Below are 13,435 nucleotides of genomic sequence, written 5' to 3'. Positions count from 1 at the left end.
CTTCTGAAGCAATCTGGAAAGGCAAGTGTCGTGCTTAACCTAAGTCAACCCAAGATGGAGCTCGTCAAGTGCCACCAGAAATTGTAATGAGAAGATGGTCTGAAACTATCAAGGGACAGAGAATATAGAATAGAATCATGTACAAAAGGACTAATTTTAGTACTCCTAATGAAATGAGAACATAGATGTTGAAATGTACCACACAAGCCATTGAGCAAATGAACCATGCCTGAAGAAGATGAAAGAAGTGCTCAATTGGCCAGACATGAGCAATAAGATTAAGAACCACATCAGTCAGTACAATTTTTGTGACAAATATCAAGTTAAGCAAGCTAAAGAGTCACTTATGACTCATAATACCCGAGGCACACCATGAATAAAAGTTGGAGTAGGCCTGTTCATTCTCTCACAGGAACTGATTGCTTCATCATGGTGGTTACAATTCAGACATCTGGATTCTGATATCAGTGATGACTAGTGAGATTGTAGAATTCCTGAATACACACTTCAATTATCACGGTGTCCCAAACATTACGTTGATCAACAATAACCCTCAGTTCATGTGTGAAGAATTGAGACGCTTCATGAATGAGTGAGAAATTCAGCAGCCCACTTCATTTGCAGACTATCCACAGTCCAGTGGAAAGGCTGGGTCTGCTGTGACATTTGCCAAAGGGATTAAATAATTAACTAGATCCAATGCAGACATATACAAAGTGATCTTAGACTGGAAAAATGCATCGACTGAAGGCTTGGAAAGTAATACAATTCAAAAATATTAAGCCATTTCAAGATGACACTTGCAAAACTTTTAAAAAAGTACTGAAACCACAAGTAATAACAGGAGTGGGTCACAATGAAGACGAAATAGCAGAAGGCTAATCATTTTTTATTCTGGGAAAGCTGCCAAATTATCACCAAAGCTGAAAGTTGGAAAGCAATCACCTTGCAGTTCCAATACAGCTATTTGTTGATAGTTCTCTAAGCGATATTATGTCATGTAGAATTCTTTACAAGTTCTGGAGTTTTCTGCTCTCTTCTCCTGCAAGAAGAGACAGAAGTTTGATATGAATGTGATAAATGGGCTCTGTGTAGCAGGTGGATTAATAACAATTGTGGAGGCTGACTGTGAGAATTGGTGTGAAATATCAGTCAGATGAGGCCGAGTGAGAGTTTTGGCTGTTCAGTTTAGTACAAACTGGGTACTTTTAATGAAAAAATGAGTCATGAGGGGAGTGACAAGATGTCTTAGTCTGAAAGTGCTGTGCAGGAGAATGCTAGGGTGTGAGGGTTGGCAGCAGAAAATGTTGTACCACTTATCTTTCTTGACCTTCTGAGGTCTTGAATCTCAGCCTATCATTCAGCCTTCATTTTAAAATCATGCAGTAGCTCCACTGTGAGTAGATGGCAAATCTACACAGGCATTATAAATGTGGACATCAAAATTTATAACAGGAAATATTGACAGGAAGGTGCATCATTCCCAGGTTTGAAGAACCATATCCCTGCTGTTCACTTCCTTGGCAACTTCCATCATGCCTCCTTTACTTGAAAGGCTGACCTCATCTCCTGTCTGTGGGAAACATCATCCCACTTCTATACCTCAGCAGACATTTCACGTGAACGTGAGACACCTACAGTGAAGCCTTCTCAAGTCTAGTTTCCATTCCTGTGGAATACTGAAGCCTCAGGAATCAAGGAATGGTTTAGCCTTTCTGAATCTGCCTAGTGTCCCTGAAATCATTCCTGAGAGAGATTTGGCAGTTCATCCCTCAGCTACAATTCCTGATCGGGTTGAAATCCAAAAATGGGCTGTCACCGCCATGCCTGAGCTAAGGAATCATGGAAAAGATCAATTCACAATGATAAATGGATTCCTGACTCTCTGAGTTTCTTATAGTGCATGGGTGTCTTGAGACAAAATTCTACAAAATATCTGCGTTAACCAAATTAAACTGGAACAAATCTTCAACTCACAAAGAAGAAAAATAAAGTTTGCACTTCTGTAAGATTAATTAAACATTGAATAAGGATTAAGAATACAACACCTGATTTATAGAGATGGGTGCATGCCTTTACTAGCTAAGACATAAAAACAACAGCAGAGAGGTTATGCTGGAACTATATAAAACAACTGGTTAGGCCAAAACTGGAGCACCATGTGCAGTTCCGGTTATTGCATTATAGGAGGGATGTGAATGCTCTAGAGAAGGTGCAGAGGAGATTTACCAAGATGCTGCCTCAGCTGGAGAATCTGAAGTATGAGGCAAGATTAGATAGATTTTCTTGAAGAATGGAGGTTGAGGAGACCTGACAGATGTATAATATTATGAGAGGAACAGGTAAGGTAGATAGGAAGACACTTTAGTACAGACATTAATATCTCTGGAGGCATAGATTTAATGTAAAAGGTAGAAGGCTAAGAGGAGAGTTGAATTAAAATTTGATCATTCCGGAGATGGTTGGAATATGAAATCCACTGCATAAAAGCATGGTTGAATCAGAAATTCCTATAACATTTAAGCAGTAGTAAGATATTCACTTTGCTTGCCATAGTGTCCAGAGATTGAGGCCAAGTGCTGGAAAGTGAGATTCCTGGAGTCAGATATTTGTTGATTGGGTGGATACAGTGCGCTGAATGGCCTCCTTCAGTGTTGTAAATATCTGAGTAAAGTTCAATAAGACGGAATAAAGTGATGAAGCACACATTATATTGTGTTCATTCACTCCACACAGTATATGAAAATAAATAAGGATGGTATAAGTCCATTATTCAGTTAACAATAGGTATTTACAATGTCTTTTGTATTAGACATCTGATTAAAAAAAGTAATTCAACAAAGAGACAAATACAGTACAAAAATACTACATTTTAATCACTTTAGTTCTGCATTCAGTGGAACTAGGAGCGCTAAGATGGATACAATTGTTTCTCTCTGCACAGTGCTGCCAGTTCTGTTGATTGTCTCCAGAATTTTGTTTTTATTTTAAGTCTCCAACATCCGTGATAATTTTCTACTCCAAGAACATAACATATTTCAGTTGATCATGTGCATTGGGGCACAGGGGAAGTTATGACAAAGTTATCAGTAAAGTCAAGCTAGGGGTTAAAAATAATTGGACTTGGAATATGGCCATCATTCAGCCCTCATTTTAAAATCATGTAGTAGCTCCACTGTGAGTAGTGGCAGACCTACGCAGGCAGTTTCCATAATAAATGTGGACATCGAAATTTATAACAGGAAATATAGACAGGAAGAGCACACAGATAAAATTTGTATTTTCTTAGTGAATGTAAAACATTACCAGATGGTAGCAAGAACAATAGTGACACCGCCTCATTTGTGTTCTCAGTATAACGGGAAAGAATGTTTTGTAGAATTTAAAACAGCAATCAAGTATTATGCAACCTATCAAACTGAAAGTTTGGATCAGCCACATTAATACTGAGGTAAAATATCGTTTATGTTCCCTAGTCTGTGAAGGTCAGGGGGTAAAGAGAGAAACAGCCAGCGCTTCTGTTCCCAATTGCTATCAGTTGACATGTTCTGGAGCACGTCCCCAAATGATAGTGGCGCACAAGAAGTTAGTGCCAATTGCTTGTGCATTTTGTTTTCACTGTTCTTGTTAAAATGATGTGTGTTGCAATAAATAGTTATGCTTTTGTTACTGAAGGAACTTGGTGTGAATTTCTTTTATCCTGAGTAGCAGATAATCTGTCTGGTTAACATTTTGGTGCTCACGTTTGTTTTGTGTACATTTATCAATTTTATGATAGTTTCTGGAAAGGTTGGGGAAGATTATCAGACCACTGCTCCTAGTTATGATAAACTTTTGGAAACTTGGAGGTCCGAGCCTATTGAATTAAGATAATGTAAGAGTGGATTTTAAGTCAACGTAGTGGTAAGGAAAGAAAGAAAAATACCCAGGTTTCTCATACTAAAATAAGATAGCATCCTGGACTTAGATGAATAATCCTTAAAGAATTCACAAGTCCTGACAGAAGTTATATTGCTGTAATTGCCTATCACAGCCAAGAAGGCGAAGATAATTGAAATACAGGTAGTTCTATAACACGATGATAGCATTCTTGTGCAACACACCATTACAGAAAAATTAGAAACAGTGCTTAAAGCTTTGGTGATATAATCACGTTAGAACCAACACACATTTCAAAAGGTTGCATTTTAGAAATACTGTCCCCAGTTTGTCAATCATGTTACAGTGAATTTGCGTAAACGAACTGTGCGTTATGGCAGAATGACTGTATTGGCAAAGCATCTGGGATTGGTGGGAATACAGGAGGGTCTAGGTGAACAGTGCAGTGAGTGAGTTGAGTTGGTGAGGATTCAATTACAGTGAAAGCAGCTTGAATACGAAAAAGAATAAAAGCAGTTTGAATTAAGCAGGCAACTGGAACATAAAAAAAAACTTCAGCTTGAACTTTGGAGAATAATCAACACAGAGCATTTAGGAGGCTCGAACTAAAGATTCAGGCAAGAGAAAGCAAAAGCAAAAGGGGGAGAAAAGGAGAGAAATTAGAATTTTGGCTTAATATGATATGCAGTTACAAATGAGATGCCAAGTGCTGAAGAAGGCTCTGATGATAAAAATCCTAGACATAATCTAAAGTCCAGTAAAGAAATGTTTCCATTTGAATAGACTCTACTGAGCTTTGAAGAAAAGGATGTAGAAGTATTCTTAATTTTAAAAAAGATAGGAGAATGAAATAGTTTACCAAAAAAAATTTGGACATTGCTCATGCAAAGTAAGTTGATAGGGAGAGCACATAAAACCAACTGACAGATGAGGATTCTAAGGAATATGACGTTGTGAAAATGACTATTCTGGGCGGGTATGATTTGGTTTCTAAAGCATAGAAAAAAATAATTTGAGGAAACAACTTGGGCAGACTTATATTCAGTTTGAAAGAGTAAAGCAAAGTTGATTTTGATAGGTGGACACGGGCCGTAGGACTAAATACCACACGTGAACCACTGAGATGAAATATTCTATTGGAAGAATTTGGAACTTCTTGTAATATCTTGATTGTAGGAAGAATAATTGGTTATGTCGTGTGAACATGGTAAACCTGCTGAATTTCTCTAGCAACATCTGTTTTTGTTTCAGATCTTCAGCATCCGCAGTCATTTTATTTGTTTACTCGTATGTTAACTAGATCGGAGAATTTCAGTTGTGAAGAGACACTGCACAGCTGGGATTGCTTTCCTTGGAGCAGAGGATAGTGAGGGGGCACATAATGCAATGTATAAAATTATGAGTGGCATTGACAGGGTAGAGGGGAAGAAAAATTTCCCCTTGGCAGAGGGAGCAAGGGCATAGATTTCAGGTAAGAGGTTTAGACGTGATGTGATGAGAAATATTTTCACCCAGAAGTTGGTAGGAATCTGGAACTCACTGCCTGTAAGTGTGGTAGAGCAGAAACCCTCATAACCTTTAAGAAGTATGTAGTTTTATGAACTAAGTGATGGAAAAAAGAAGTAGAATAGTTTGGTAGCTGTTTGTGGCTGTGAGACTATATGGGCTAAAGGACCTTTGTCTGTACTGTGAACCTCTATGAATCTATGACTGTGAAGCATATGGCGAGGTAGACAGTTTAAAATCAAACATCCAATAATTTGACTAACCAATACTAAAATACTGGGGCAGTTAGAAAATATATTTTCATACTTAGAGAAAAGATAATGGGAAGATCTATTAGGTTATGTAAAACATAAACAGCATCCATGGAGATAGACATGGGCAGACTATATTAGTCAGACATGACATGGATGTGAGCATATCAGTACTGATGACACAACAGCCTTATTGGTTAAGCCTACAAAAGCAAGCTCAGGTGGAAATGGAAATTCAAGTCATGCTAGAAATTGTGATTTTTTTTTAAAGAAATCATTCAAAGAATGTGGGAGTTGTTAGATAAGCCAGCAAATATTGCCTTTCCCTCATTGCTTTTGAGAAGCTTTTGGTGAATTGCTTTACTAAATGGCTGCAAACCATTTGGTGCTCATAGTCCCACAATGCCATAGGGGAGGGAATTTCAGGAGTTTGACCCAGCAACAGGTGATAAGTGGTTTGGAGAGGACCTTGCTGATGTTCCCATGTCTCTGCTGCTCTTTTCCTTCCAGTTGGTAGTGGTCCTGGGTTTGGAAGGTGTTGTCTAAGGAGCCTTGATGAATTTCTGCAGTGCATCTTGTAGATGGTACACTGCTACTGAGTGTCAATGGTGGGGGAAGTGAATATTTTGGATGTGATGCGAGTCCTTGATAGTGTCAAGCTTCTTGAGTGTTTCTAGGGGAGCATTCCAATAACACTCTTGACTTGTGCCTTGTAGATGACTGACAGGCTTTGATGAATCAGGAGGTGGGTTACTTGTTCCAAGGTTCCTAATCTCTGAGCTCCTTTTGTCACTATAGTACTTACATGGCTTGTGCAGTACAGTTTCTGGTCAATGATAACCCCCAGGTTGTTGACTGTAGAGGTTTACGTGATTGCAACCATTGCTTGCAATTTTTCAATTCGGGATATTGTTCAGGTCTTGCAGCATTTGATCATGGCCAGTTTCAATATCTGAGAAGGCGTGAATGCTGCTGAACAATGTGCAGTCATCAACAAATAGCCCCACTTGTGACATTATGATAGAGGGTAGGTCATTGATAAAGCAGCTGAAGATGGTTGGGCTGAGGGCACTACCCTGACAAACTCCATAAGACCATAATACCAGAAGAAATAGGAACAGGGGTAGGGTGCTTAGCCTCTTGAGCCTACTCTGCCATCCAATACAATCATGGATGATCCAACTTTCCTGCCTTTTCCTAATAACTATTCTTTCCTCTTTGGATCAAGAATCTATCTCATCTTTAAATATACACAAAGAGCTTTGCCTCTACAGCTCTCGGTGGCAAGGAATTCCAAAAACTCTCAACCCTTGAAAGAAGAAATTCCTCCTCATCACAGTCTTAAGTTAGAGTGCTTAATTCTGAGACTGCGCCCTCTGAATTATATTCTCCCATTAGGGGACACATCATTCGAGCTTTTATCTTGTCAAGCATCTTAAGAATTCTACATGTTTCAATGAGATCGCCTCTCATTCTCCTAACTTCCAATAAGTAGAGTTCCAACTTGGTTAAGTTTTGTTCATAAGGCAATCCCTCTCTACCAGGGATCATCTCCTGCAGAGGTGTCCTGGAGCAGAGATGACTGGTTTCCAACAAACACTTTGTGCCAGGTATAACACCAACCTGCAGTGAGCTTTTCCCTGATTCTCATTGACTCCAGTTTCTGTAAAGGTCTTCAATATCAGACTCAGTCAAATGTCACCTTGATGCCAAGGGCATATTTCACCTCATCTGATCGAACGTAACCAAAGCAATCGGAGTTCACCAGTGGTATTGGTTCCTAAATTTGATTGGTCAACTAGATTCCTCAAAGTAAATCCAATCATGAAAGCAGATTCATACCCAATTCCTCAGTTAGGAGATGTATTGATAGGATTGAGCACTTTTCAGGTAGAAAAAACTTTCCAGGGGTTTGCGCTATATACGTCAAGAAATAATCTGACTGTGGAGCCACTATCCAAGGGAATATGCCAAATTTTTGCATCGGTTTTGCAGAGTGAACAAATGGCACAGGCTCTATTTGTGAGGTTGCGAATAAGACCAATCTTGTAGTGTGTGGAACTGTGGGAATCCCAAAGTGTTCTCCGGCCAGTGAAGGTAGCTTTGAAGGAGACAGTAATAAAGAACCCTCTGGTTGATTTCTCAACTGGAACTGAGAAAAGGGAGCTTATTCATCTGCAAGATGAAGTTGAGCATTGAATGGCATCCATTCAAGACATATAAGGAACTTTTTGCCTGCAGATGTGGATTCAAATATGGCAACTTACCCAAAATATGCAAGGGGTCAGATACATGTATGGAATGAGCTGCCAGAGGAAATGGTGGAGGCTGGTACAATTACAGCATTTAAGAGGCATTTGGATGGGTATATGAATTGGAAGGACTTGAAGGGATATGCGCCAGGTGCTCGCAGGTAGGACTAGATTGGGTTGGGATATCTGGTCGGCATGGACGGGTTGGACCGAAGGGTCTGTTTCCATGCTGCACATCTCTATGACTTCTCATGGAATCTAACAAAGATATTTGCAAGAACTGAACTTTAGCAGGGATCCCTGGCAACACTAACCATTTGGGCATATGCCTTGGCATTGAAACTGAATTTGGCTGCATGAGTGGCTAAGTTCATAAATTCAATGAATTTTGATTTCTGCAATGGTAGTGAGTTTAAATCACCATGTTATAGTGCTGCAGAGCAGATATCTCTGCTTTATTTGAGTGTTACATTGATGAATATGCATTTGTGAATAAGACACACAAAAGTAGTGTTCTTCACACTCTGTCTTATATATCAATGGCTCTGCACTACATGAACTGGCCAAATCATTGGGTGCATTGCTACAAGTAGCTTTGAGCCTGTTTTCCTTCATGTTTTTGCATATCAATAGCAATGCAGAGATCTTGTGGTCTATTCACCAATTGCTGGAGTCTTTCTCCTGCTACTGAATGGATGTTCAGCTCTGAGGAAAAGAGAATATTAGTTAAAACATCACGTCTAAAATGGCACCCTTGCTGTCAATTTAATGTCACCTATTGATTGACGTCATGATTGATATGCACTGCTAACTTTCACAGGTTTTCACTGTCAGTGCCCTCACTAATATGGCTTCCAATATATTTACCACAAAATTGGATATGCATGCAGTGGATACAATTTTTGATATCTAAGGCACTCATTGCACCTGTAAATAAGGTACTAATGGACCCAGCCCAAACCTACTTTAATTGTCATGCTCAAGGTTACTATGGGAATGTTTGAAATTGAAACTAAATTAAAAAGAACTGCATAGCATAATAGCAATCATTTCAGCTGGAGGAAAATATGTTAACCTACGCTAAAATATGACCAAGGGCAGAAGCTTACAGTCTTTTTTGCCTACGTGTCAGCTCCATTGAGTCTCTCCACAAGGCCCAGCAGGCTATCTCACTGTATCTTTCTAAATTGACCTCATTAGCTCCTTGCCCCATCCCTCTTCCCCAAGTCTAGCCCCATTCCGCTGTTCAGCATGCACAGAATGGATAAACACTACCAGGATAGCCAATATGATTGGAGCCAGTGCAATACTGATATGACCGTTTTGCACATGGACTAGTACCAACAACTGTTCTGCATGGTTCCTGCCATTTCCCATGGACATTGCAGATCCAGGAGAGCTGGTGCCCTGCAGGGACTGGCAGTCGATGCCATATAGCAGACCATGCTGTTTGACCATTATTTGGAAGGAATCCTGAAATGGCTGACTAAGTGTGTCCAATTGTCTGGACTGATGTTGGAGTCTGCCCTCGTTGTGTTGTGCCAGGACCACCATTATTGCCCTCTCCCCCGACCTGCCAAGCGAAGGTATCTTGCTTGATGTAACTGAAGTTTGGTGAGTACTATGACAAGCTTCCTGTCTCTGTGTTAAATGGTACAGCAATACTGTAGCAGTACTGTGAGTCTGACGTCTCGGCCTGAAGGGCAAGGCAAGGCAGCGGTCCTGCGAGAATCCAGGTAGGCTCAAAATGAGTGAACACAAAGAACAAGTGAATAGGCAGGAGATGCAGCCTGATCCAGTCCATGAGCCAGGTGCATGTCGCTGAGCACAGTGTCCTTACCACAGAATACAATGATCATTGCCATTGCATCCCAAGGTGCAGCATTGAAGTGCAATATATACTGTAAGATGTGTCTTGTAGGCTAGTTTATGTCAGATGCCGTTGTCCATAAATATGAGGTGTATGTGACCAATGCATATGATACTCTGATCCAGATGAAGCTGCAGTGCTCTGAAAGCTTGTGATTTCAAATAAATCTATTGGACTATAACCTGGTGTGTGTGTGACTTCTAATATTATCCACTCCAGTGCAGTGCTGGCACCTCCACATTATGATACCCTGAAATGTCGGTGCCTGGTACACAATATGGTTCTTTGGAGTAAGTGGAGAACTGAAGTGACCAATACTCACTTTGAATTCCACATTGAGAATTCTCAATCTCTAGATTGTTTGTTGGGGTGTTTGAATAGGAAGCTACATATTAATAAGGCAAGATGTGCAAATTGATAAGATCATTAAAGAGCAATGTATCCCCTTAATAGGCAGCTCACTACTGCTACAATACCTCAAAATTAGTTAAAAAGGTGCAGTGAGATGTTCCTGACACTGAGATAGACCTCTACGGACTTGTTGCAGGATTCAGCTAGATTTCTCACCAGACCCTACATCATTCAGGCCTCTATTACATTTTGTCCCTAATCCGTTTTCACGCTTTTGGTGATCGTCCAGTAGCCCATTCATCCTTTTTATGTTATATTGACTCACATTTCCTCAGAATTCCATTGGCACCACATGCTCAAGATCTATATCATTGGAGGATAGTCTACGCAGACAGGAGCGTAAAGCTCTGCAAAAGGAAATAAGTTCATCTGAAAGGCATCGGTATTATTCAACAATCTGACATGACATTTACTCAATGCTGAACTAACCACTGTGCATTCAAAAGGTCACTGGAAGACTTCCATCACAAATGAATTGGGGTGTTTGAGGCCGCGTTGAGTCTACATAAAACCCGAAAGAACTGCGGATGCTATAATTCTGAAACAAACTCGGCGTTTGCTGGAAAAGCTCAGCAGGTCTGGCAGCATCTGTGCAGAGAAATCAGAAGTTAACGTTACGGAAACGTTAATTCTGACTTTTCACGGATGCTGTCAGACCTGACGAACATTTCCAGCAATTTCTGTGTTTGTTTTTGTGTTAAACTTAGATTCTGTAGTACCGTAGTTTAAAATTAAAATAACATAAGCAAAAAATGATAAAAGTAATTGATAAAAGCAAGACGTTCCTTGCCTATACCTCTGACGTTTTGCCATTTAGAAATTAAAATTAGAGTTAGGTCCTCAAGGTAATATAGTGAATAAAAGCAGCAATCTCCTGGACAGTTCTGAGAGCATGTTTGTCCTGTCGCCTTGGAATAATTTCCAATAATTTCTCCCCTTGAATGCAATCTTTTTTTAAAAAATCACGTAATGCGTCAGGCGAGCACTACTATTCCGTGACCTTCCCCACCTCAATTACATTGATATTGATTGACTAGTCATCCAGGAAGGTTAATCAATGACATGTCCTGGTGTCATGTTCACCTGTAATGATTCCTGCATGTATCACAGGATGTGAGATTTGTCGGGCTTTTTTTTCATAAAGCCGGGTTTGAGAAGTCCTGCACCCAGCAGCCGGAAGTAGGCGGGGATCCGACTTGAGACAACTTGGGGGTTAAGAGCAGAGCAAGAGGAGGCGGAGATCGCTGTGCACCAGCTCCCGGCCAGCAGCAGCGTTCCACCCGGCTCTCAAATCCAACAATGCTCTTCACCCTGCTCAAAGTGGCGGTGCTCCTTCTGAGTGTGGATTGCGAAGCGGCTGCCCGGAAATCAGGTACAGTCCGGTAAATGCAATGTGGAGGATCCCGAGAGCCGCGGCTCGCCAGTGTGTGAAAGTGTCAGGGCACACAGAGAGTTCACAGGGCTGTTCAGTAAGTCTTTCACTGAAAGTTTGGATTGCTGGTTGAAGTGTGAACTCCCGTTGGCAGGAGTGATGGATGTGCAAAGGGAAGGAGCAGGAGTTTGCACATCTGCGAGCATCCTGGAAGCTTGAAATTTAAAAAAAATGTTTCAGTACCCGGCAAATCTGAAGAAAAATAGATCCATAAACTCGATTAACTCTAGTACTGTATCTCTATGGATGTTGTCTGATCTGCTGAGTATTTTACCCAGTATTTCCCGATTATATTAAAGGTTTGAACAACTGATTTCCGCCGATTTGGAAGCATAACAGGCAGGGATAGAACGGCAAAAAAGTTGCAAGTTGGCATTGGGTTCTGGTGGAGTACAGGAACGGTACCACGGTAGCTGGTTAACGGACTAGTATCAGTGCAATACTTTATACTTCATTATTAATATAGCTGTATGGTTTCGATGTTCAATCTCACTCTCCCCACATGATACTTAATAACAAGCGCATAACGAAAAGAAAATTTAATACATAAATTTATCTTGCGTTTGTCACCACGTTGGCATATGAAGTGCTTTGATGGGCATTGTTCCTCTCGCCAACAACCTCAGGCAATCATTTTCAGTCGTGTGTTCCAGAAAGAACTGAACACGCTGCTGTTGGCTCCATTTGTGTTTGGCACTGTTTCATTTTGCCAATGTCCTCTTGATTAAACTGCAATTTATTTAAACCTTCGTACTTTGCACAAATGTGAATATTCATGTGTTCCATATGTTTGCAAGCTGCACATTTTATCAGCTTCATTATTGATTATTTTTCAAGGAAGCATCTAAAATGTTTTGAATTGTGAGGTTGCGATATAGTATGGTTACCACTGAGGAAGGCTGACAAGTATAAAAAGGTAAAAACAATGACTGCAGATGCTGGAAACCAGATTCTGGATTAGTGGTGCTGGAAGAGCACAGCAGTTCAGGCAGCATCCGAGGAGCAGTAAAATCAACGCTTCAGGCAAAAGCCCTTCATCAGGAATAAAGGCAGAGAGCCTGAAGTGTGGAGAGATAAACTAGAGGAGGGTGGGGGTGGGGAGAAAGTAGCATAGAGTAGAATAGGTGATTGGGGGAGGGGATGAAGGTGATAGGTCGGGGAGGAGGATGGAGTGGATAGGTGGAAAAGAAGATAGACAGGTAGGACAAGTCATGGGGACAGTGCTGAGCTGGAAGTTTGGAACTAGGGTGAGATGGGGGAAGGGGAAATGAGGAAACTGTTGAAGTCCACATCGATGTGGGCTTGATGTTGATGTGTTCCGAAGCAGAAAATGAGGCGTTCTTTCTCCAGGTGTCTGGTGGTGAGGGAGCAGCGGTGAAGGAGGCCCGGACCTCCATGTCCTCAGCAGAGTGGGAGGGGGAGCTGAAATGTTGGGCCACCGGATGGTATGTTTGATTGTGGGTGTCCCGGAGATGTTCCCTAAAGCGCTCTGCGAGGAGGTGTCCAGTCTCCCAGTGCAGAGGAGACCGCATCGGGAGCAACGGATACAATAAATGATATTAATGGATGTGCAGGTAAAACATTGATGAATGTGGAAGGCTCCTTTAGGGCCTTGGATGGAGGTGAGGAAGGAGGTGTGGGTGCAAGTTTTGCAGTTCCTGTGGTGGCAGGGGAAGGTGCCAGGATGGAAGAGTGGGTTGTAGGGGGGCGTTCTGTCCTTGTTACAGTTGGAGGGGTGGGGTCTGAGGGCGGAGGTGCGGGATGTGGACGAGATGTGTTGGAGGGCATCTTTAACCATGTGGGAACGGAAATTGCAGTCTCTCAAGAAGGAGGC

At 41.2% G+C, this 13,435-nt stretch overlaps 1 protein-coding gene across 1 annotated transcript in view; it reads left to right on the top strand.

The window, feature by feature from the left end:
- The first annotated feature begins 11,354 nt into the window (after positions 1-11,354).
- Positions 11,355-13,435, top strand: part of tfpia (tissue factor pathway inhibitor a) — a 48,803-nt gene continuing 46,722 nt past the window's right edge. The window contains exon 1 of the mRNA XM_060827986.1: positions 11,355-11,541. Within this exon, the coding sequence (XP_060683969.1) occupies positions 11,469-11,541 (73 nt within the window). The 5' untranslated portion in view covers positions 11,355-11,468. The remainder of the gene's footprint in view (positions 11,542-13,435) is intronic.

This window comes from Hemiscyllium ocellatum, chromosome 7, assembly GCF_020745735.1.
Source record: "Hemiscyllium ocellatum isolate sHemOce1 chromosome 7, sHemOce1.pat.X.cur, whole genome shotgun sequence".
NCBI classification, from domain to species: domain Eukaryota; kingdom Metazoa; phylum Chordata; class Chondrichthyes; order Orectolobiformes; family Hemiscylliidae; genus Hemiscyllium; species Hemiscyllium ocellatum.
The sequence above is the reverse complement of the archived record's forward strand: the minus strand, read 5'-3'. Positions and strand labels throughout refer to the sequence as shown.